The 26,441-nt window shown below is 42.3% G+C and overlaps 1 protein-coding gene across 1 annotated transcript in view; it reads right to left on the bottom strand.

Annotated features, from left to right (window-relative positions):
• The window catches only part of tup (LIM1_Isl and LIM2_Isl domain-containing protein tup), a 340,217-nt gene that overhangs the window by 176,580 nt on the left and 137,196 nt on the right, over positions 1–26,441 (bottom strand). Inside the window, exon 3 of the mRNA XM_071598899.1 lies at positions 51–240. Coding sequence (XP_071455000.1) covers positions 51–240 — 190 coding nt within the window. The remainder of the gene's footprint in view (positions 1–50; positions 241–26,441) is intronic.

Genomic DNA, 26,441 nt, shown 5'->3' with positions numbered 1-26,441 from the left:
AAATTTCAAACGGCAATATTAAAAGGAGTACTCAAACGATTCGGACTCACCTTACGTAATCCCTTTTGCAGTAGGTCTTCCCGTCTCTCACGAAGCACGTGCAGTTCTCGTCGAGGAACTGGTGGCACTCGGCACACTTGAGACACGCGGCGTGCCACTCGAGGTCCGGGGCCACCCGGAGGATGTACTGGTCGTGGATCTGCGCCCCGCATCCCACGCATAGACTGAGCCGCCGCTTCTCTGCAACAAGGAGAGGGAGAGAAATAAAATTAGTCGTCCGCCGAGGGTGTGACCACAGGAAAGACAATGAGAGGGTGAGCTTTTACATTGCAAAGTGTAAAATTCAAAAGGCACGTGAAGTGAAAACATTTGGTCGTTGTCGACACCTATGGAATTACCGGGTTGATTTTCTCCTCCGAAATAGCACCCACGGTCACGACTGATCATTGACAAAGCCGGCGATTTTTACACTCGACTAAGCCGAGAGTTTTGAAGCAAGAACCAGACAGCTCCACTAACATTAAGAGCTCTATTGGCATTAGCTGCAAGCTTTCTTTAAATACATATCTGCAAACTAATTGCCACCCAGCAAAACAATTCAAATGAATACAAAGAACTGCGGGGAATGCTGCGAAAGTTCCTTGAGTGGAGTAGTCATCGTTTGATGTGAACCGAAATGCGAAAATTTCACAGTTTGAAAATTTTCCAAATCCCTCATAAAGAATGGTAGCTCATCTGGCCCTACCGAATATCGAGGGACCCGGGTTTGAATCCAGGTCAAGAGGATTGATTTTTGTACCGTAAAATTCTCGATTTGCAAATCATGAGAACAAAGTGGAAATTGTTTCTCAACGGATTAATTTTTAATGGCACATGGTATCAGTATGAATGCTGAATTGGCAATGTGGAAAGAGACCTTCGCTGACAAATTAAAAGACGAGTTGGTGTTGCCGACGGGCCACAAATGGAGAATGGAAATCCGCAGCTTGGCTACTGTCTTAGTAATTCTGCTTGTGACTTCTTCGTCAAAAGGTACAGGACATGGATGCCCAAAACGGGGAAAATGTGAAACGTATCGAGAGGTTTTGGGAGTTTTCGTAGCCAGTAATTTTGCAAATTTTTCTTTTCACTGATGAAAGAGCCGAATAAGTGGAAAACGAAAGTCATTTTCCTTTGGGAATACATTATTAACACCTCTTTCTGACGTGCTAAGTAGGCGTGAATGGATGAAACTGAGACGCAGAAAGTATATACAATCTTTAATAACTGCTTGAGTGAGCAAATTTGTAAGGTTAAATGCCAAGAGCTTGACACACTGTCCAAAGATATCTGTTGATCGATTTAGTTTTCAGACGCTCATTTAGGAAATCTCACTGAAACGAACAGACAAAAGAAGCAAAACGCTAACGCGGCCACGTTCGGTTGCGACAAGGGCACCCCAAGCTCTTCAATACGGACGGGGCAGGACACAGCTGCGAAACTAAAATGAAAATCTAGTCGGAAATACTTTCTTATTCATACTAAAAAGAAAGACTCGTACTTTTCCACAGATTTTATTATACGGTACAATCCGTTTCACCGACTTGCGGCATCATCAGGTACCTGATGGTGCCGCAAGTCGGTGAAACGCATTGTACCGTATAATAAAATCTGTGGAAAAGTACGAGTCTTTCTTTTTAGTATGGATATTAAATACTTCCACGAAGTGAAGCCTGAAACAATAGAATACTTTCTTATTCGATGGAAAAGACAGATTCAACTCCATAAAACAAAACAAACGCAATATATTAAATTTGGTACACAAATTTTGCGTTACTTTGGAAAATATAAAGTCATTATGATGGACAAGTTTAGTTTTATCAATATCGTAAAATTAAATAGCTAGACAAAGCATGGATTAGAATTCACAAGGAAAACTATTTTTACACGATGGTATACAGACAGACTATCCTCTGGATTGCTTGATACGAATTTGCCCAAAAAAACTTTTGTTATCACCATGAAATTCTACAAAAAACCTTTCAGATGAAGATTTAATTAATGACTTCCGATGTAAAAAATGAGGACCATTGTTAGCAGGAACATGTGGCGATAGAATTTTCGCGTCGGATGCTTACTTTAATAAATAAATTAAAGATATGGATAAACTCCCTAAAAACACAAAAATTTTCGTCGAGACAGTTGAGAGATTACCAATCTGTTGTTAAACAAATTGGTCACGTCTTCACATACAGTATTAAAAGTCAGGTTTCTCTTCCAAATCGGATACCACACTAACTCACGCTAGGACGTACGTTACACGCCAAATGCAGAAAAAAGAAAAAGGAAGACGAAAACATACGTGTTCGATACTCGGAGTTGATGGCCACTGGAGACCAAACGTCGGGGACGGATTCGATATGAGGAATCATGCCGGCATCCGTGGTGGGATCCAGGTAGCTCACGAAGCCGTAAAATGCCTCCGGCTCATTCATCAGCGGGGACGCCATTGGCAAAAAAGCAACGGGCTGCCGTCGGGACTTGTGGAAATAGTAGTTATATGAGGATGAAGGGAGACGAGAGCTGAAGTATAGATTCATTATCGGTCGCCACAAGAAAGGGGGGCGCTGACGAGAAGGTGGCGGTGCCGGGAGCGGATAAGGGGGGAGGAGGTTTCCAGATGAGGCCACCGACGCCTCCTTCGGGGGATCACGTCACCCGTCAGAAATCTGCATCCACATCGGTCGGGAGCTTTGATTTCAGATTCCTCTTCTCCCCATCTACTCCCTGGGGAATCCTCACACTCGGGAGAGCGACATAAACACATTTTCTGGGGAGATTGCGCCGGACGTTGGAAGAATTGAGCCGAGCGGATTTCCGAACAGAGGAAAAGATATGAGAGAGGTCCGCAGAGGATGGAACGGCGGCATGGGGGAGGGAAGGCAAACAAAAGGAAGACGACGGACCGACAAAAGACGGCGGCACTCTTTTTAATTGCGTCAGAAACAATCTGATTATCGCGACAAACGCTCGCTCTCTCTCTCTCTCTCTCTCTCTCTAAGAGGCAATCAGTTCCGACGAGTGGTTGCCCACTATCGGACCGACGCGAGGTAGATAAGAAAGAGGACGGGAAAGATGAGTAAAGGGTTATAAGGAGTGGGAGGGGAGGACAGATAAAGACGGGCGGCTTCGAGAAAGGGAGGTCGATAAAGGGGAGCGATCTTGCTCCGGTGATTCCCGTGTGTCGCCACGCCCTCCTCCTCGCTTCTTCGCCTGTGGCCCCGCGGATCACGGCGAGGGCGACGCCCACCGCCGTGACACTTTTATTCCTGTCCTAAATTCTAGTTAACGTGGTGGGGGGAGAGCTCGCGGAAACCCTCGCCCCATGGCTTTGGCGATCGTCGCCGAATGGGCCTAAGCACCCCATTCGCTCCTCCCCAACGGATGGAACGAATGGAACGTGAAACCCCCTTCGACTTTCATTGAATGGTCATATCATCGAAAATTATTGGCATCAAACCAAAAAAATAATAATGGAGATCGAACGACAGCTTTCCGGTTTTTATTTTTACGGCATCACGGCCTCGTTTCAACCTTATAGGGCACACTCATTTGCCCGATAGGCAATGAATGGATCCAAATGAGACCAATCGCACAAGCGTTCACTTAAACCAGTATCTTTATTAACCTGATGCCAGCAAAATTAATGAAAACAGAAAACCATACAACGCATAAACACGTATAAGGATGACGTTGAGGTCCACTTTCTTCCCGAATGAAATCACCAAAATAACCAAAAATATCAATGCGAGATGAGGTTTGTTATTTATTTCTATTAAAAGTATGCAGTGTACTTTTCATAAGAAATTCTGCAACACTCACGTAATTTTATTTTAACTGAGAGAGTTTTAATCTGAGCAAACTTCAATAACTTAAAATGGTTCAAACTCATATTTATGACAATTTTTTCTATGCAAAACCAGTAATAGTATTTGTATTTTATACAATTTTATGTCATCCAAAGATAGCCATTTGAATAATTAGCGGTACAATAATTCTTTTTTTATAAAAAAATATCAAAGTATGAATCATCTTTCCCCAACGGAATTTGACTATGAAAAGAATGATCGTGGTATTCCTACAAGTATTTCGAGTATGTTTTCATGCTGATTCATCAGATGACAAGAAGTATCTGTTTTTGGCATCGGAAAATAAATTACTCTATCCCTTTGAACTGACCTGACCAAATATTCAGTTTATTCTCCCGCGTGCTTGTTTAGGCATCCAACTGAAATTAACTAGGCAAACAAGAACCAAACTATGCTCCGCGAGACAACCATTTAGCGGGAGTGTCTATTCCGCTCGGGCAGGAAAGCATTCACGCAGCTTCTGGTAGCGCACGCACATAAAAATGAAACTGGTACCCGAGAACACAAAAGGGCAACGCGCGTGATTCCAGTCTCGCATTTCCAAGCACGCCTCGCCGTAATTAGCCCGAGACCAGAGGAGTGGCGCACGGAACGAGGAAGGAATCCGGGCGGGGGAACGGGGCGAGATGGTGATGACCGCCATCAGGAAGCTTTCGTCAATTTTTTCACTCCATATCCTGCAACGCTACAAATGCCAACTCTTTCTACACTTGTTCGTATAAAACACAGCTAAAATACAAACAAGTTAACCGTTAATTACTTGGTCAGTTAGCCGGCCTTTTCGTTGTGAAAGGTCGAGAAAATTAATTTTCCTATTGTGTAAAATGTACCCAAAAATTCTCTATGAATGATAACATGCATGTAAGTATTTGGCCAAGACCAATATGCGTTGTAACTCTAACGAAAATGCAGTGATTGAAGATGGATTTAACGACTTTATAGTTTCACCATCTGGTCAATCATGAACGATCGAATAGTTAACCGCTTAACTGATCAGAGCGCTAAATATTTTCAATGAGTGTATAGATCAGACCTACATTCACTTGATACCACGAAACCTAGCAGCGAAATGCGAGGATGCTGGATCACCCATACTAGGCACGGGAACTGGTGTGCTCAAGTGCCGTGCTTAAATGATAGATTGGTAGTTACAAAACATTCCTGTCACAATAAACAACATTTTCATGAGTCAACTGACTCGAGAAATACTGTATAGACTGGATGATACTGTTTCAGGGAAGCTAATCGCTTTAGGGAAGAATCAACACAAATTTTAAACATACTGACGCATGGGAATAGGGTATGTTGAGTTGATATTGAGCGTAGGCTAGTGTTGGCCCGGATGAATGAACGAGGAACTATAGAACCGTAGATTCTCCTTGAATGAACGTAAGAATGGGTTTGGGGAGGATGGCCAAGGGGTAAAAGAGACAAAGGGGTGCCCTATGCAGGAAGAGGGGTGGGAGTGGTGATCCCACCTCTCATTCAACGCTCCCCCTTCCTGAGGTGTGAAAGGGGTGGCGGGCGAGTTAGCGCGCATCCGCCGTGCAAGCGGGGGGCGTGCCCCGTTCGCACCGTTGCTCATTATGCGAGTGAGCGAAGCCGGGGCGGAGAGCGGGAGAAAGAGGGGAAGGAGGAGGGTCCGAAGCCGCCGCCTCACATATTTCATTTAATTGAGATGCAAGGGAGGTCGCGAGGGAACATTGAGAATGGAAGCGAGGTGGGAGAGAGGGAGAAATAAGTAGGACAAAGAGGAAGGAAGAGGAGGTGCCTGAATGGACATAAGTGTAATACGCAGATACATAAACTCGGAAGTTAATATGAGGAAATGCCTTAAAAATTTGCCATAAGGAAAACTAGAGCAGATGCGAGGATATGCGTAAGTTTCCAAATGAAAACAAATTGAATTGGCTTTTTTTCGAATCAAAACCTTTCAGTGATAAGAGAGATCAATCGTATCTTGATTCTGGGTCGGCGTCCCGGCTGAACGCTGGGGAGGAATGGAGATCATTTTCCCTAATATTGAGGTCATATTATTCTAATTAGTTTTGCAAACATGTAAAAGATAAGACGACAAAAACTGACACGTTTTGGCAACGACCGTCGTAAGCTGAGGGTGCCGAGAGTAAATTAATTTGATGTTCGTGTTTTACCATAAAATAGTCGAACCATTTGACATATATTCAAACGTCTTCACGGCATACCATATCCACAATTCAATAAAGTTTCCCTAGAACTTGGAACACGAAATATACTTTGGCATGTCTTCCTTTTTTTCCAAATTATAATGGGTAAAGAGATGACGATGCGGGATGCCAGGTTCTGGTGGTCAATACTCAAGGATTAATTGAAATACCAAATTGGGTAATAAAAAAAATATGAAACAGGCTATCATCTCATAAACTTGTTTCGGTTAATTATTATACCAACTACAGGACTAAAACAAATAATTATTTTTACCAGCAAGTAAGCACCTGTGTTATCAGAACGGAAGAATGAGGGTCCCGGAGAGACAAAACCGGGGTTTACGAACTGAAATTGATTGAAAATCCTATCAGCGTAGGAGAACTTATATTATCGATCTTTTATAATACATCCGTTCGTGCTGAGCCAGTAAAAGACTTTAATTAGAATTCACTCTTCGTGTGGAGAAACTACCGTATATTTTGGTTCTAGGCTCCTGAGTCACCGAGTTGGTTGGTAGTTTTCGAACTGAAACGTCAATGCGTTTAAACGCCAACACAGCACACATATCGCCAGTTACAGCTAACTGTTCGGACTGGAGCCTACTGGGGGTGATTTTCGGGAGTTTTAAGTACCAACCTTCCCAAGCACCGAATGTACGTACACTCCGCGTGGATCGGTTCCAAAACCTACGATACCAATTAATTTATATCGTCCACCCTCCCCGAACGAGAGATGTGCCAATGAAATAAAACGAAAGCACGCTCATCTCCTCACCGATCTGTCCACACATGAGCACACAAACGCAAGCGGAGGACGTTTGCAACCTTTAACGATTTTCACTGGTCGGGAGTCAACTCGAACGAATCTGAGGCCTGGAAGTTGGTAGGAACGGAGGCGTAGAGAGGATGGGAAGAGGGTGGTTTGGGGGGGGGTGAGCTTATTCTATTATTTAAAGAGTTTGAACGGCGGCAGATGGGGGAGGAGAAAGAGAGAGGGGGGGGTGGAAGGAGCGGTAGCAGTAGCCGGGTACACTTGGAGACTTAAAAAAGTGTGCTCTTCGTGTTAGCACCCGAGGGCCGCTTCCGTGGCCGCGCTGGTGCGGACGCCCCACCCACCCGGCGTCTATTCTCCCCTTTCCTCGTCCTCCCTCTTTCAGGATCGCACCCTCTCGCTCCTGGGGGCGGGAAGAATTGAGGCGAGCTGAAGAGGGGACGGAGACCTGCCACGGCGGACGAACTGGGCAGTACGTATTAGTCACGATTCCTCCGTTCAATCTAAGGAATTTTATACCTGAAGCACCGTAATACTAAGCCCGTACAAAAATACCACTAATTATTTCAGTTTCGTGCAACGATCGATGCTATTAATGGATAATATGCAAATACCGATGGCGAACTTTTTCAGGTAAACTAATAAGCTTAGCAGGCATAACGAGACGTGACTATGAGAAAGTTTTAGATATCCATATTGAAAATGAACTTTTAACTTTTTCATAATTTCATTCGGTAGCGACATTCACTATAGCATACATGCTTCACTGGCAAGTGTATTTCTATTTAGATTCCAAATATGTTGTACGCTATTATAATTACACCCTGTTTATAATATTAGGGACCGAAATGGAAACGTCAGTAGAAAAGTCTTATGGTGACGTTGGAACTCTAGGCATACGTGACACTTCAATGTATCGATCACAATTTGGGATGCTAATATGAGTGTGATTGCGAGGCTGAGGAGTAGGTCTGTCACAATCCTCAACATTTCCGTTTACATATCGATCCTGTACTTGAAAACCCAGAGGTGAGGAGAATTATTATCCATTCATCCATCGTATCATCACAGACTTGAAAAACATTCGTCTTTGAAAAATGACAAATGCTAAATTGATGCAATATAAATGTGATACATACTGTGAAAAATATCTGCAATTTTCGATTATTGAGGTTTCTATACATCAAGATCTTCACGATAGTAAATCGAAATCACAGTGTGATGGTCAAAATCGAATATCGCATGGCATCAATAAACGAAGGACAAATGACGAACTTTGACGATGATTCTACAGCAAAGAATAAAGGTAACATTTTTAGCATACAGGTATCAATCCAATGATTGCTGATTCTTAACACAGAATAACTCTCTTTAGCATTATTTAACTCGATGTTTGCTACGGTAGGTTAGCATTACCTTCTCCTAAGCCACAAGCTCTGTGAAATTCTCACTTCTTGCAAATGTCTATCACTCCTCTTCTCTCTTCTGTTTCCCAGGAAGAGATAACGCAACTTTTAACTACTTGCCAGGGCCCGGAACCATCGCTCAAGTTTAAATCCGTGGTCTGATTAGCCAGCGAGCAGTCAACCGCGTCACCTTACAGACAAGTCACATACAAAAATTTTAATAGAAGACGTTAGAGAAAAAAAAACTATGCCGACCTTTAGTAACTTCAATGAAAGGATGATTCAAGCATTGGAAATTTGATGATAAATTAGATTTGTTAATTTAGTTCTCAAAATATCATACCTGCAACAGTTCTTTCTTGTAACTGAAACGGTACTCTGAAAACCTACTAATTGAATCAGAACCTTAATGTGGACCCTTAATGAAATACTGAGAATTTTTCTCCTGAATGCTGGCGTTTTAAAAATCATGTGTTAGTTGAGTATAACACGACACTACTCAATGGCATTAAGTGGACTGCGATTCTCCTTTTCGTATGTGTGTGGACTCCAATACATAACGAACATAAAGGAACTAGAGGAGACATTGTAATTTCACATATACACAAACTAGTAATATTATAATATAATTATACACAGAATTGAAAGGGAATAAAAGTATCACATTATTTGTAAATCTGGTGAGTTCAAAAATAACTCCCAACTCGCTGCGATAAGGTATCGATCCAGCTCAAAGATGATTTTGAAGAGACTTAAGTGGTCCTGAGCACAATACAAAGGTTGGGCACAAATTTTGAATTCACATCAACCAAACGCATGAGGGATACGATATGCTTCCATATGCTTAGTGAGCAGTTGTTATGGGCCGAGAGTGCCTACCTAGTGTTTTCAAAGGTGGCGACAGCGTCAGCGAAGAAATGGTGAAGTACGCCCGGAGGAAGGCGGGAGAGGGGACGGGGATATTTCCGTCGCGGCGACTCCCAAACGAGAAGCCCTTAAATCCCGCGAGGGGGCCACCTGTCGCCGAAGGGGAATCCCCTCTCGCGCGACTGTAGGAATGCAAGGCGGCTGATATCAGAAGGAAAGAGAGAGAGAGAGAGAGAGATGGGAGGGGATGAAAAAAATAGTTTGTGAAAGACTGTGAAAGGAGGGGAAGAAAAAAAAGGCGGACGTCTTGACTTTCAAAAGAAAAGGCGAGACGTACGATCGACGGACGGCTGTGTCGGCGTCGGCGAGGGCTGATTCTTTTTTGTTTCGCGGGCGACGTCCCGCGAAACCTTCCCACATGCCGCTCGCCATCATCGGGACTGCCGGGGGATGCCACGGAGGAAAGGTCCCGAAAATAAAAATCACCTACCCCGCGAGCTCCAATCATGCAATTTCCGAATGTTCCTTCAAAAGGTCCAAATGTCCTCTTGTCTTCAAAGCCCTCGACCGTAAACATGGCACGGGCTGACAACGTGCTGGCGGCAGGTTTAAGCCCAGTCAGGTGAATATTTATTCGGTGTTGCGGTTTCCATGGGATGTATTCCCGTTTCAGCTAATGGCTCTAATTCAGGCCTATTACTGTGCCTTCTTCCCTCAATGGATACATCTACAGTAGAGGAATACTTCCGTCTCTCTGCGACTCTCCCGTGCAGATAGCTCGCACGGCTTGCTTAGAAGCTTCGCAATTTTATCTATCTGTTTTCCGCTTGGGTGAAGAAGTTTTTCTGCCCATCAAATGAGACCATCACCTGCCAAGATGAGGACTAGAGGGATCCAAGAACTGCAAGCTTTAAAGAAGATCATGATTTTTTTCTGGAGATCAAAGGAAACTTTATCAGACTTTAAATATGTTATTGCTACATTCGATTGTCACATTTTTTTCTACAATTGAATCCAATATTTTAATTTCTCCAAGCTTAATACCCCCATATTTTCAAAATGTTTTAAAATAATTGTAATTTTTGCACGTAAAACCTCATATTGCTATTTAATTTTCATTCTGATAAAATGAAATTTATGTGTACCACCTGATTGCTTTTTCAGTTAATCCTTAGATAAAGGTTACTGTCTCGGGTGTGACTTTCTTAAAATTTTCCGGCATAAGAATGAATAACTAATCTCGATTTTCTCACTTAATTCTACACATTGGCCAAATTGTCACAACAGCATCATTACCTAGAAAAGGACATACTGGTTGGAAATCACGGTCAGCGCATTGAATTAAGAGTGTTTAATTGTTTGATCGTTTTATTTATTATAACAGTAATCCTCAGATAAATAATTTGGTATATATTGGTTATATTGGCGAAAAGTAATTGGCAAATTGGCAAAGAAATTTAGTTTTAATTAGAAAAAAACCCTACTCAATACGAAACTAGTTTTTTAATGAAATATTTGGAAACTGGTTTAGGCATACATAATTCTCGTTTTTACAAGAATCATGTCTACCCCAAGTGACTGACATACAGGGTGAAAAATTAATTTCCATACAATCAAAAACAAATACCCTGGCTAAACCGTTACACTAACTAGTGTCACTTGTAGCTACAATTTATTCACCGAAGTAAGTATAGCAATGAGACTGCAATGCCCGAAAGGTTCCAATTCCATTCTCGAGGCTTAGTAGGGTGCTGGAGGATCCTCTGTTCGACGTAAAATAAGGGTTTTGGCGACCGTTCGTTTAAGGTGATGCGAAAGGGGAGGTGGAGGAACCAAAACGAATTTTCTCTTCGCTAAATACACGGATGAGTCGTAAACACCTCCCCAAAGAGATAATGTCTTTGCCTAAATCCACGCCACCCGAAAGCATGTCACGTAAAGCTCTCACCCTCCTGAAAGGATTGGCTCCACCGGGGAAACGAACCCGGATCTAGTTCTCCGTTTGAAAGAACACTCGCCGCTTTGCCCATCGTCCACGGTACGAGGGAAACGGGAGGATTAAAAATAAGTCGAGGGAGAAGAGTTAACGGTCGTGAGTTAAAGAGAGATATACGCGACACCATTTGGAGCAGCTCAATTAGAGAGAGAGAGGTGCGATTGTGGGGCAAGATACTATGAGGCTATTAAAATTAAAAATAGTAGTACATAAGCATACAATAGTCACAACAGAGGGAAAACACGAAATTGAAGTTACTCGGTAAACATACTTTATTTATTAATTTTTTTTTTTAAAGTTGAGCATGAGATTACCACTAAAGACAACCACTTCCCGGATGTCAGCTGTTAGAAAAAAAATCCCTCGTCTGCACGAACCAGTAAGTAAAAAAAATGAAGCATGAAAAGTGATATGAATTGTTATCTGACTTGGCAAAAGGAGAGCGACCCCTCCGAGGGGAAAGGGGGTTGGAACGAGGGTAATGCATCTCTCTTATTTATCGAGAGATGGGGATCGAGAATTGGGAGAGGGGAGGAGATAGGAGAAAGCAGGGGGAGGGGTGTTAGTCGGAGAGCCGAAGAATTGTCCGCCACCTCTCCGCTTGCCCCTCCGCCCCCCTTCCCCCAACCCGCAGCATGGCACAACTAACTCTCGTCTACTCCCACATTTGGCCCTCGGCCAGAGGGAGAGAGGGGCGGGAGGGCAGCGAAGGGGCCGAAGGGGGAGGACGGAGAGGGGGCCTGGCATATAATTAAGGGCCACTCTCACACACTCCCCCCCTCCCTCGCACTCTTCCTCATTCTCCCTCCACATCGCTCTTTTCTTTACACTCGCATCGTCTCGTTATCTCCCCGAGCGGCATCCCAAACCTCCTTCCCCCTGCCATCTCCCCTCCAGAAGGGCTCTGATTGTGTGTATGGGCGCGTATCCGGGCGCTATTTTATGAGAAGCAGAGAGAGTGAGTGGGAGGAGAATGTCAGGGGGGGGAGTGATGCGTCGGGAAAGGGTTTGCAGCAGGGGGGAGGAGACGAGGAGGGGAGGGAGAGAAAGAGAGAGAAAATAAGGGGCAAGCGGGGAGAGATAGTAGCGAGTGAGACAAGGGATTGTTTGGAGCGAATTTAAAACGTAAAAAAATGAAGAAAAGAAATATACTGCCAAGAAGACCAATAGATTATTTCCATTGCTCATCTCCCCGGCCACCAATGGAAGTCGGGACAGTGTTTATTGACGTTGTCAAAGGAGTCGGATGACCCAAGCTTCCTTGGTGATACAAGCACATTTTTTTTTTAATTATTAGCCTGCACACGAAGTAGAATGAAGGTGGGATAATCTCCTATTACAAATAATGGGGGATAGCTGACAAGTGGAAAAAGGTGTTAGCTAAGAGAGCCAATGTCTTACGGAAATAGCATGCCTTAGGTTGACAGAGGCACATTGTGTTGCAGTGCACAGTTCGCTCTCCTTGCATCTCCAGCATCGTTTAGTAGCATTTCGTAAATTAAATGAGGTGAGCATCGAATTTGTTCGTGGAATTCTCCGCAGAGATGCGTTAAGGTACTCTGCTCGTTGTAAACATGAATAAGAGCAAATCAGTGCGGTAGAAATATATATATATTGAGAGAGAGAGAGAGACTAGGGAATATGAGCATCTTAAGAAACTATCTTATTTTAGGTAGAAGATAAAAAAGGTTTGAGCCGTTTTTGTATAATTCTATACTTTGAGTGGAGTTATAGAAGAATAAGTGAATGCAAAGGACAATATATGAACATAAATAATCCTCCTAGCCCTGAAGTGAAAGGAAGAAGAGCTTGGTATATGATGATTGCGAGGCTAAACTCACTATTTAGCCGAAGAAAAAAGTAGGTACTCAAGTTTTACAAGGGAATAAGTCTCCTCGCAATCATTCAAACCTACATTCATAAAATGAAGGGTTAGAGGTGAGAAGAGGTAGAAAGGGATCGAGGGAGGGAAGGGAAAGACACGCCCGTGGAGGATTGTTAAGGCGGAAAGGTGGTTTGTGAGAGAGCCGTGGATGCACAGATAAATGAATGTCAATCTTTATGAGGGTCGGTTTAACTCGTTGTTGTAAGAAGAGCAAGAGGAAACATGAAAGAAAGTATTTTAATTGCACTCGTAAAATTCATCTCCTCGAAGGAATAGGTGGTAACTCAACTTCTGTCGTTTTTGAGTGGATGAGTTTATCTCCTTCGATGGAACCTACCTTATTCCAGTATGACTCGAGTGTTTAGTTATTTCGCGACGTTAGCAAGGGAAAAAAGTTAATGCCATTAGCTGGTTCTCCATGTTTGCTAAATCAAACATTACTGGAGCCGACAGTTTTCATAAATAACGGAATATTACATTTTAATAAAAAATATATAGAAGGATAAATATCTCCTTTATCATATTTTATACTACTCATAACCAAGTATGATAATACTCGCAAATTTTTTAACAACCTTGCGAAGGTGCTCTACTCCAGTCAACGCGGTGTGACTTGGACTTGGCTTTCAGCTCTCAAAAGGGGATGCATCCTTAAAATGCAGCACTATTCCGCTACTAGTCAAATAGTTAGTTCTCAAGTATCGTGGATGAGTCATACAAAGACTTTTAATAATACGTGATGCGTTTCACAGGCAATAGCCGATGAGTTATAAAAAGCGATTGGAAGCACCGATTGATTCGCTCATACACCTTCGTTTTTAACCAGTCAGTTGGACATGTGACCACCACATTTTCGTCAGTTCAGTGTAGTTTACATTCGCGTGGCAATGTGCTCTAATGAGTGCGATTTGAACTAATTCCGCCAGTTTTGATGGCCAATCAGTGATTAGATTGGATGGATCTAGGATCAAGGCATGGATCAAGGCATGATGCTGAAAAAATTCACCGTCAATGGGGTGAAAACATTGGGCCTACCACATTCTGTGACGGGAAATTTACGGAATTGTGTCCTGCGTTGAAATATGGTCATTCACATTGCGCCATGAACAGAGGAAGGGAAGGGCCTAGTGTCCAGCTAGACGGACTTTTTGAGCGTATGCATGTGAAAGAGAAAATCGTCGTTTTACGGCTACTGTTTTCCCCATAGAATATCAAGAAGATAGCATTGTTCAGAATCGTAAATGACACTCCAAGGTAACGTGAACTCTGTGGACAATGGGTGTGAAAGTTGTCGTTTAGTGCTGACAGACACTAGAGTACATCTGCACGTGCTTTTTACACAGTTTTATCTGCAAGGAAGACCAATGTTTTCCCCATTCTATTACTGATGGCAATACGTGGATTTAGAGTGCCAATACACCTCAAGAACTGGCTTTGTCTTAATGAACCCGGGAAACGGAAGGGAAGAAAACTTAAAACAAAAGAGGAACTCAATTTGTATGAAATGCGACTTTCTAATAGCAATTGAAATTTTTCTCACAGCATTTCATGGGTTTGATTTGATAAGACATATCCAGCCATCTGGCCTATTTAAGCTTATCAGAAAATGTTCCATCCACTTTCTTATCAGAATAAAATTGGTAATTTCAGGATAATTGGTAATTGGAACTTTCTCTTCGTGAAAAGGTAGGGAAAGATATTTCAATCATGAACTATGCCCACTAAAGAGAATTGAAAACAATTATCTCGGTGAAAATTTTCCGAGCCGTGTTTGAAAACATTTCAGTATTTTCAAATGATAACTAATACTCACACTTTTAATAATGAAAAAACCCTGAGGAAGAAAAATCACTCTTGAAATAGTCACACCCTTCTCTTCTACTTTCTATAACCTATTTCTTCACCGTGGATTGGAAAACAGAGAATCTAATGCGGTGAATGACTCCTTTGGTTGTAATATCCGACATTAAAAAAATGCGAGAGATACGCACCCTCAACCTACAGGTAGATGCTAGAGTAAAAAAATACAAATTCCAAAGAAACTGCGGGAGATGCCGCAACAGTAACTTTTAACGGAGTCATCCGCTAATGTGCATTTCAATGCAACAATTTCAGAGTGTAAAAATCATTCGCCTTGACTGGGATAAAATACAATTTTAAGAAAATCCTTAAAAAAATACAATTTTAAGACTACTCCCGTTCATCTTAAAGAACTTTCTAAATGTGGGTATCAATTGACTTTTAAGGTAAATACATAAAAAAATACCTGTTGATGAATATCATTCGTACGAGCATTCATAGTTAGATGGCTAGAGAAGACAAACGAGCCAAATAAATACACCTATGACCTTTGCTCCAAAGGCTCGAAGTCACTGAACGTGTAGATACGTACCTACATACATGAAACTCCTTCCTACACAATACAATCCATTCTCAATGGAGTTACACCTGCTTCCGCAGTTTATCGTTCTCAAGTGGTCCATAAAGGGGGGAATTAATTGTAATTTGCCCTTTGAGTAAACAAATAAAGTACTAACACAGCCGTTCCGAGAATATTTCCTTTGTGGATAGGCAAATCATGAAATCATTAAGAAAGACAGATGGGGTGATGAGAGCGAGGGTGGGGGAGGGAAGGGGCGGAGGCTTTTAGAGTGGCGGGTCGGGTGGAGTGCGCTGGAGGCGGGGAGGAGGAGGGCATGAGGGCGGATGAGTGGATCCTTCGCCCGCTGCCTTGGCCAAGCGGGAAACACTCCCGACGGAAGAGTTAGTTATCGTGGCATTTACAGTTTTGAAGTCTCGCGAATAAACACATACGGGGGAGGGAAGACCGTTTGTCCTCGACGACCGACCACGGATTTTGCAAAGCCACAAATCAAAGCGGAGCGGAAAGATTGAGCATTTTCCAAAACAATCGAGACCCTTTGTGTTACCAGGCTCGGCTGTATTTTTGTTTTCAGTTATCTGTCATTTGGGTGAAAATGCAGGCAACTCCATCATAGCCGCACCTCGTCCCGACGATCCAACAAACACACACTCCGTGGGAGAGAAAGAGAATAAATTTTTCGCGAGGCTATTAAACAATAAAAAAAAACGCCCGCGGGTGAAACGAAGCAGTTACGCGAATTCAGAGATGCGAGACTTAAACAGACTGCAGGAACCGACTGAGTCATCGTTAGCGGCTGCAAATGGCCGTGAACGATTTCGCGTATGATCGCCTGAAAATAATTAACTTTCGTTCGACAGAGAATTTTTTACATTTCTAATTATTCTTCTATCTATTTCCAGGTCTGGAACTCCCGGACTTTAATCGGGGGGCGAAACCGTACACCCGCGGCGTTTGATTACTTCCGTCCCTCGGCGGCGGGCGGAAGGAGTAACAATCACGTCGGTGTCGTTTTTCTGCCGAAATGGGGTGGATGCAACAGATCCTCCCCCCAAATCATCCAATTTTCCGAGGAATTCTCTTTTACGATGCGACTGGATGGACAACGAGATGAAAAAGTGGATGCGCCGTGGGTCCCAACTGGTCTCACGCAAAAAACGTATCTGCCTTCAGTCGCTGGGCTGGCTGGCATCCCTCCCACGCCCCTTGGAACCATTTCCGGATATTTCTCCCCGTCGTCGGTCCTCATGCACCTACTCACTCACTCCCTCTGCTTCAGAGAAATTTATAGATGTCGTCGTGGAATAATAATGAAATCGAATGAGATGAGCGTGAAGGGATTGAGAGAGAAAAAGGATGGACAATAACACTAATTATGATGCATGTTTCGCGCACTAGGTCAGCTAATGGCAATTATTCGCCAATTATTTCTTATGGACAAAATAACGAAAGATATACAAATACTTATACCTAATATCTCTTTTCAATGATTTTATCAACATCTGGAGGATGGAATGGCACAATATACCTGTACACTATAAACTACCGCCAAAAATGTCACAGAAACGGATTCGCCGAATCTGGGGTGTGAAGAGAAATTGTGAAACTATGCATTTAAACGCTATGCAGCATGAGAATTTTAATGCCTAAGCAATGTTATTATCACTGACAAAGCTTCGCCACAAAAGCACACTCGCATGAACGATTTTCAACTGGGGGAATAAGTGACAGGCTTGTTGGATAATTAATACTACTTTGATGAGGAATATTTACATGAAAAAGACATCACTTACTTTAAATGTGAGCTATAATTCGGATTTAAAGTCATGTGTGCATCGATCAGAAGGTTATTGCATAAGTTTTTAGTAATTCAGTGCTAATGATTTCCGTTTGTACTAAGAGCCAGTTTGCCATAAACAGCCATTAAGTATAATAAATCTCTCTAAATCTAGACCAGTGCTAAATAAACACGACGGCATTCACACTGACATAAAAGTAATTACTTACGATTTCACTTCAGTTCTTTTTCTTTCCCAAACAATCGGTGTCGCCGGTAGCAATCGAGAATGAATTCCGCTAACTTTTCGGTAATCTAATGATAGGCATTTGTACGGTTTCGGGACAGCATCTGAACATAATAGTCAAAGAAGAACTATGCTCTAAAATACTTTTCGGAACCATGAGTGTCTGAGGTGCCTCTCGATTGGTCTCCAGGTTGAAAGCAGCAGACATGACAAGAACCCGAAACTATTTAGAATATTTTTTCCTTTCGTCCGGGTAATTTAAGCGGCTGAAATGAAACGCCGGCCTCTGCTGGTGTCCTCCAGTGATCGCCTGGGTGACGCCTTCCCCTACCCTTTTTCAACTGACAATTTGAAACTTATTCAAATTCAGATCCTCGGTCGGATAATGCCGGCCGGAGTCATAGGAAGTGGAGAGAATGGAGGCAGAGGAAGGGAGACGAGAGGAGTCCGGGTGATTATGCTCTTCAAGACCATTCCCTAGCGGACTAACGAAAAGAAAAGAAAAAGGACGTGACTCGAATAAAAAAACGAGTCCCCTCGTGATCCTTCCCTTCCACCAGAGAAGCGCGACACAAATTTTGATTCCTCTGCACCCTTCCTTCCGTCTCTCCGCTCGAACCAAACTCATCCTTCACTCCTTCCCCCATTTTCGCCTAGCGCGCGCCCCTTCACGGAACGAGAGGTGAGGAGGACAGATTGATGGAGTAGGAGGGTTTGGCGAGGCGGAGAGAAGTTAGAGGTGGGCCGGGGGGGTGGGGAGGGTGGAGAGGCGGCAAGGAAGGGTTACGCGGAGGGGGACGGGGGATGTTGAGGGAGAGGAGGATGATAAGGGGGAGGGAGAGCTGCTGCCCCAGGTCGGCCGACCTCCCCCAGGAGCTCTCTTCCCTCCCCGTCCCTTTCTCCCTCCTCCTTACTCTCTCGCCTCTGATTGGGCGAAGGGGGCCCGGGAGACACCGCCCCCCGGATGCCGTCCTCCCCCCCCATTCTCCGTCTCCACGCCTTCGACCCACACCCTCCCCCTCACGCCCCCTGGAAAATACACCTCTCTCCCTCCCTCCATCCCTCTCTCTCCCTTCCCCTCCTCCGCCGGCCTCCGAAGAGTGTGAGAGAGTGTTATCCCAAGATGCCGCTGTTGCCGCGCGGGAGGGAGGGACAGACATCGTGACAGACCCCCCACCACACGCCATCGCACCCCCCGCCCCCCTCATGTTCTTTATTCACTCCTCCTTTTGACTCCCTCCCTCCTCCGCGCAGCTCCCCTCTGAAGCTTCGCGTCCATAAAGGATGCGGCCAAACAAGCTCTCCCTTTGTGTCCCGCTCCCATTCGGGCACGCGGGGGAATACGTGCCCGCTCACAAAAGGAGCGAAAGAGGAAAGAAGAGAAAGAGGGATAGAGAGAGCAGAGGGAATGGAGAGGAGGAAGATGCTGTACGAAGGGAGTAGAAGGAAGTCCTCGTTTCCCCCTGTATAAATAGCAGTGAGCTTGTGTGCGGGTGCGAGCTGTTTCGGGCATTTACTGCTCCGCCTTGTGTTCGCTCCGCGTTCATCATCGGACTCGCACATCAGCGGTGCACATATGGAGATGGCGAAATGTAGAGAAGACGGTCGGAACCGTCGAGGAAGCGGAGATTCGAACCGGCCAATGAAAAATGGGTGTGGCTGCATGAATGTTACGTAAACCCATTAAAAATACTTCAAGGACGTCTACAAGGCAATGCCACGGTAATGTAAAAATGACTTCAAATTCATATATTCGCTTACCTTTACGTGCAGTAAGAATAGAAGTGAGCTGACTACTTAAGTGCTCCTACCTATTACCTACCATTGCTCCGTTCAAAATCTGGCATCCATTGTAATTGAGGATCGATATTTTAGCCTATTCCGCTTTGTTTCGGCCTTTTTGAACTGGTATCACCACAGTTTACTCTTTTAATCTGTGCAAACGTTGTAGTGCTATTAGCAAAAGAAGGTCGCAAACAAGTTCAATGGCATTAGGCTCGCTATCATGGTGAACAAAGACAAAACAAATCTTGGTGAGTTCCACAATTATTTGACTTTTCACAAAAAGTTGCGGTATTTGGAAAGTTTTTTTTGGTCTCTGTTAGTGCCGAACCAAGTTAATACGATTCTGCCAAGTTTGTACGTGTGAATTAACGTTTAAAATCATTGGAATTGGAGACTGATCATACCCGTCAAGCTAAAATATGATAACATTAATCCACAAAATAATTTATGCTTGAGCTTAAAAAGAATTCGTCCACAGTTCCGCAAGAGGTGGCAGCATCCTCTAGTGGGGTAAATATCACTCGGTCTATCGCAGCGAATGCTTAATTAGCTCAATATCCAGTACTAAGAGATTTTGAGGTATTTACCATATACCTACATGAAACGTGATAGTGCACATTTAGAAAGGAAACCGACGCATTCCTCACTCTCCCATTTCCACTACATTCTTTCAGAACCTGGTACTGCAACCGATAGAATTTTTGTCCCTAGGATTTTATACAAATCGATGCCGATAAATGTGAGGAGGAAGATACATCTCACTGGGCTAAGCCTTCCGGATATACATAGTATCTCAAATCATAAAATCCCGTGCGCACAACTGGTGATGGCCAAGATGGCCAACTTTTTAACACTTGCATACATTATCGTCAACACGTAGGATGAAAGCATCGGTGTGGAAAACGTGTACCTATATTAAGGTGGAATTCCGGCATAGTTTGAACCAACACATATTTCATTCCTTAACGGGTGGTTTATTCACAAGGTGAGATCGAAGCGGAACGAATCCCATCCACTATTACATTAAGGGTTATCTTCTGGGACAAAATCAAGCCTGAGGAGACAGTTAATACCGAACCATGTTTTAGAAAACGTGGGAATACTATATAAATTTTCTTCTACGAAGAGGGAGGGAGACAGATGTTTTTATGGCAGCGGCAAAAGGATTTTTTTATTGAATCCCGAGGTCGTAATTAATGAAATAACTGGGAATAGTTGATCAATAAAATACTTAAATTAGATGCAATAGTTTCAAATCAGCAGAATCAGTAAAATTTCTCATTACGGAAGAAACATTTTTAGTCAGCCAGAAGCATTTAACAAAAAAATGAACTGTAGAAGACTATTAGTTGCAGCATAAATCAAAATTTTGACCGACATGCGAGGACGCGATGCTAAATAATTGCATCTTTCTTTATATAGAGAAAAAAATAACTGCATCTAGACCCTGCATTATTGGGGAATGATGGTGTTTCGTGAGTTTTGGGTGTTTTTCAGAATACACTCAACGCATTTCCTCTTTTCGACGACCAAGTTTCCGAGCTGTGCAAAACGACGCTCCAAAGCAGTTGTCACGTGTCTTCCCTTTACAATTTTTACTTCTTAAACTGCCTGCCTCTTCACCTAACGCTATTTTACTTTCATTGTCCCTACTACTCTGCCCACCCTCCTCAAAAACAATTCCTAGATGGGCGAACTGTTCTAGTTTAATTCCCTTAGCTTAATGCGTATCTTAGTCTTTCTTTTTTGTGAGTAACTCATTACCTTCGTTTTAACATGATTATTTCTCATTGCGAGCTTAGCACACTGATTCTGCAAGATGCCAAGTAATGCTAAGAATACTGAGAGAAAATTCTGAAATAATAAGGCAATAGATACATAAATAGTATTTGACTCATGTTTTTATGTTGCCGTCGGTGTAATTATTTCACATGTAAATTGAGTCGGACGCTTTTTAGACCCCAATGGTAATTTTGGTCACGAGTCTGATACGCCCTGCCAAGCACCTTAAACCCTAGCCAACATGTGTCATGAACTGGTTCACCTGGCAAGGAATATTTTACAGAATATCAAAATACTAATTCCAAAATTCCACCTTGCCAGCTTACTATGATATAGAAATACTCATAATAACCTAGTGCCAAAAATGTATCCGACATTCTGATTTGCACGAAAAATGAAGGAGAAGGTAAAGATAAAGGAGTGACTAGGTGGAATTCCTTCTTCAGAATGTAAAAAAGAAGGGAACGACGCTATTCCGACTTTATTTGCAACCGGTTTCGAATATGTACAGAGTATCATTATCTTGCCAGAAGATGTTACTCTGCATGTGAAACCGGTCGAAAATAATGTTCATTCTGTGGAAAAACGGCGTTCTAGTCTTTTTACTTCAAGTGAATACTCGATTTCCAGCTGCATTTTTGAATAAAATAAAACTTTTCTTAATTCATAAAAGTAGACCCAATTCAGCGGGAGGAACTACCAGGATTACTCAGACAATACAATAACACTGAATTAAATACAACAGAATGATATATATATATATATATATATATATATATATATATATATATATATATAATATTTAATAAATCGAATCAACACTGAAGAAGTCTTTGAAAAATGTGCATGAGGTGAAAGCTATTTTTTTGGCAATTCTTTGCTGTGGAAACAGAATTTGCAGCGCATAGGCAATGTTTTTATTGACGATGCCTCCACCTCAAAAGGAAAAACTATTGCGCGGTGAGAGGAAGGGTAAGCTGGGGTGTGACTGTAGTGAGGGGACGGCGTTATATAAAATGCCTTGAGAGTTGTATATTAAAAAAAATGATGTTACATAAGGGGTACACTAAAAAGGTGGTCTTTGGAATAAGGCAAGGGAGGGAAAGTACTGTCCATAGTGTCGGACGTGCGATTAGCGTAGGGAAAATGACAAACAGATGTAGTCGGCCCCGAAGTTGTTCGTGAAAAAGATTCTGCAGTTGAACGAGGAAAAACCGTCGTAGCATTTTCACTGACTCGCCTTAGGAACATGCTAAAACATACTAGGTATTATGTATTGAATAATAGTGTATAAAAAGGATAAGAAAGAAATTTAGTAGCCCCTTATCGCGCGATGATAGTTCATAACTGACAAACTAGCAAAAGCAACCGACTCTGTTCAGACTGGTGCGTAAGAATGCCTAAATATTCCCAGCACGAGTGGAACGAATATAATGTTCGGTCATAAAACCTAATTTTCATCGCTGTCTGAAACCAGTTTTAATTTTTTCAAAGAAAGTGTAGATTCAACAGCGACATTCTGCCGAACTCTAAATTCATACTTATGTAATTTTTTACTTTTATACAACCGTCATAAAATGCGGATAATTTTATTATAAAATTGACTGAGATGATTACGAAGGAACAGTGTGTGTGTGGAAAAACAACAAAATAGACCACGGCTTAATGACAGCAAAACAAGATAAATATTTCAGGTTGGCGCGAGGAAAGGCAATTTTATTTATACGTGGTTCTGTCCATCAGAAATAGAAACAATTTAATTTGTAACGGGATTTACGACCCTGAGAGAATTTCCATAAGATTTCCTCAAACATAACTTTCTTTTTACGATCAAGATAATGAAATTTGTAGGGACGGCAGGGAGAGTTTAAATTTAAGGGGCGCGACAGGAACTGCCTGGTACAATCCCACAAAGATAAACAAATCCGCGCAGGAAAATAAATATATTTATCACTCCGAAATGTTGAAACTTCATCATTGCGAGCAGGTACACTTTGTCCGCTATAAAGTCATAAAATAGAGCACTGTTCTGGGACTATTTCCAACTGAAAGTGTGCACTAGAAGCAACACATGTTTAAGAATTGTTCTTATCACTTGAGCCACGCCAATGAAACGATCACCAGCAGCAGCAGCTAGTGTTGCAATCGGTGAACCCATTTGGGATTTGCTACTAAAACATTTGAATTGACATTTTGCTATGTCAAATTGTCGCAAATGTTCGCTCACATTTAATCCGAGCCACACAACTTTTCAGATTAGAGTACAAAGAGGACTATTGTATTAAGAGTTGCTTGTATAAAAATTAAATTTCACTAACACCTACTGCCATCTCTAAATTCATGGTAGTAGTGCTGGCTATCAACAAGAACATCAGAAAAATAGTTTCCCATAGCTCGGAGGAAATATTTTTCCGCAATGAATCAGAAAAATAAAGCAAAAATAATCCATAAATATTTCTATAAAAATATGTAAAACGTTTAATTAATGAAATAAATTCTTAGGGCAGAAAACATTACAAAAAATCTGAGCATTACTTCATGCAATGCCATAAGGAAGTCTAGTCACATAAAAGAACCCATTTATCGTAAGTTTAAACAATTTAAGCCCAAAAGGCATCAACTAAACGAAAAAGGATACATTGGAAAAGGAATATCGAAAGGAAGAAAAAATTGGAATATTTTTTCCCTTGTCTTAACCAAATTGATCCAAAAAATTTACACCTTCCCATAGTCAGATCGATGGGATTTGCGATTGATGCCATTCCCACGTACTGAAAACACACCTAAATAGAGTGATTTTCGGGGTCATTATTCGAGTTGGCTACTTAAGCAGGTAACGATTTAGAAATCGTTGCTACGATTATTACTGCGTGCACCACCAACTTGGATCCTATTACTCCAACTATATTTCGAAATCAATTATAGAAATGCAATTCGTATTGGACCTCTTCAGCTGGGGAAGCAAGTAGTAATACATACAATGTTACCCACGATATTCTATTTTTAACTTCAAATATTCAAATTTATCTGGTAAAATGCTCTTAAATTACTCCATAATTAAGTTTCTCGAGTTAAGTTTATAGTTACGGATTAAACAAAGAATGCAAATAAATGAAATTAGGTTACGGATTTTCAGGTTTTCAAGCTGCACTTCTTGCTTCGGCCAAAAACGACTACAAGATGCCTAGCGCTAAAATTGGCTACGGGGATCTGGCTATGAAATTAATAAAGACTCGAATTTTGGTAATTTTGATCGTGATTCTCGATCCTATAATGACCATTTACTAGAGCATATTAGACAAGTATACATCTTGTATACTTATGCGCACGATGAGGAATTTTTAAATCTTTTTTTGATGCGATAATGTTACCTGATGATACCCAACACCACCATCAGTCTACGGTAACAAAAGATGAATAATACTTGGCAGTTTCGTTTTAGATGTAATCGGAAGAGTGCGTGGGTGAGTGAGGTGGGGGTGCGAGTGGCTGGCGTCGACAACGACACCGAGCAGGGAACAGGAAAGATGGGCACATGCGTCACGCTGCGTCCGAGAGCACACTTCCACCCGTGGGACAAAATGGGGTGAGGTCGCAAATGCACATGTGCACTGCGGGGTGTGTGGAAATCCCCGGATGATGGGCGGGGAGGGGGAAGAGGCTGCAAATAATCAGGCACCCGCAGACCTCATCTGCTGCCTCTCCCCCATTTCCCTCCCTACTGAGTCTGAATCGACCTCACTCCCGTGCGTGCTTCGAACGTCTCCCAGACTTCCGTCGTAACCCTGCGGCAGTAGGCGGGAGCTGATGAATGGTCTAAGGGGATCTTTTCAAAAGAAATTCCACATATAAGACGTAACAAATATGTATATCAGAAACCTAAATTCGTCATTTCCAACGACTGCAGTAATATGCGAAATGTTTACTTCAGTTAACATTTTTCATTTCCTAAAAAAAATGTTCTTTTAGAATTAGGGAAGTTTATTCAGAGCATGACTTAATATTAATGGAGTGAATACCAAATGTTTGAGCAAAAAGGAAATTATAAATTCTAATTCGCAAATTGTAATTGTAATGAAATTGAAGACATCTTCAAAGGAGAAAAAAATAAAATATTTGAGGCGCTCGTTTTTACGAGAAGGGACCTAAAACATTTTGAACACAATTAGACGATATGAAATAACAGCGGTTTTTCAAGCTCGACTCCTGTCAAGATGCTCTACATGAACATATCTGGCCATCATTGAATCACCTAAATGTTCAAATAGGGCTATTATTATGAATAATCAAAATTCAAAAACTCTTAAATAAACGCCTCGGGTATGGTTTCATGTTACGGGAATTTTACATAGAAAAACGTTAAAAGTGTTAGCAGCACCTTCCATTAAAAATTAATACTCCGAAATGATTAATTAATCAATGTGCCGTTATGAGTGAATGCTCTGAATGAAACATTCAAAAATGTAATATTACAACAGATTTAAACGCATCAAAAAGCCATCACAGAGGATCCGTCTCTAGATTCTTGATCCCCAAGTTATCAATTAAAAAGTCAAATTTTGTCATTTAATTGTCTCATCACTTGAAGAGGAAATAGTGTCTCATGGGGCTAGGGAGTTGGCGTAAAACTCTCCCTACCGATCCCTGGCTACTCCACTCCGCTTGACACAACTTCATTCAGGCTCTTTATCTGGATTATATAATGCTGGATTATAAAATCAGGGTTCGCCAGGACAAATGAACGACGGGAGGTTATTGCCTGCCTATTCAACCGGAGAGGTTTTCACAATAGGTTCATAGATGCAGGGCTAAGGGCCTCAGGGGAGGAGCACAAAAGCAGAATGCCAGGGTGTTCCGCCGAAGGGAATTTCACTTCGGGAAGGGTGGCTTCCGAGGCGGAAAGACCAAGGGGAGAAATGGGGGAACGGAATCCACTTATTGAAACCCTCAAGAGGAAGACTTGACAATAAGCACCAAATCGGTTACCCTTCGGGTGTGGAGATACAGGATGCCGACTGCCCCAATTCCAGGAGGCGCCATCATCAACTACTGCATCTGATTATAGGCGTTGATTTTAATATCTACAATATGATGGCAAACGAAACAGTTCCCACACCATTACAAGAGGACGAGCAAGTCTTCCATGCAGTCTTCACAAATTTCACTTCGCACCAAGAGTGAACTAAAGAATACCACATTGGGAGTACTGGGTCGAATTCATCGTAAGATTTTCGTTTTGAGTGGGGCGCACGATTGACGTTTGAGGTGGTGGTGACATAGAGAGATAAAGAGGGGCGATTAAAGGTTAAATATAAGCCATGTAAAAGTACAAGTCCTTGAAAGCACGCAGATAATTCATCTACTCGTATCTAATTCTACGGGCCTCTTATTTACTGTAGCCTATAGTTTCTTGCCCTGTTCTAATCGCCTTATTTTCTCATGTTCTC

This window comes from Hetaerina americana, unplaced genomic scaffold (assembly GCF_022747635.1).
Source record: "Hetaerina americana unplaced genomic scaffold, ioHetAmer1.1.p SCAF_1, whole genome shotgun sequence".
Lineage (NCBI taxonomy): Eukaryota > Metazoa > Arthropoda > Insecta > Odonata > Calopterygidae > Hetaerina > Hetaerina americana.
Note: the sequence above shows the minus strand (reverse complement) of the source record. Positions and strands in the feature narration are given on the sequence as shown.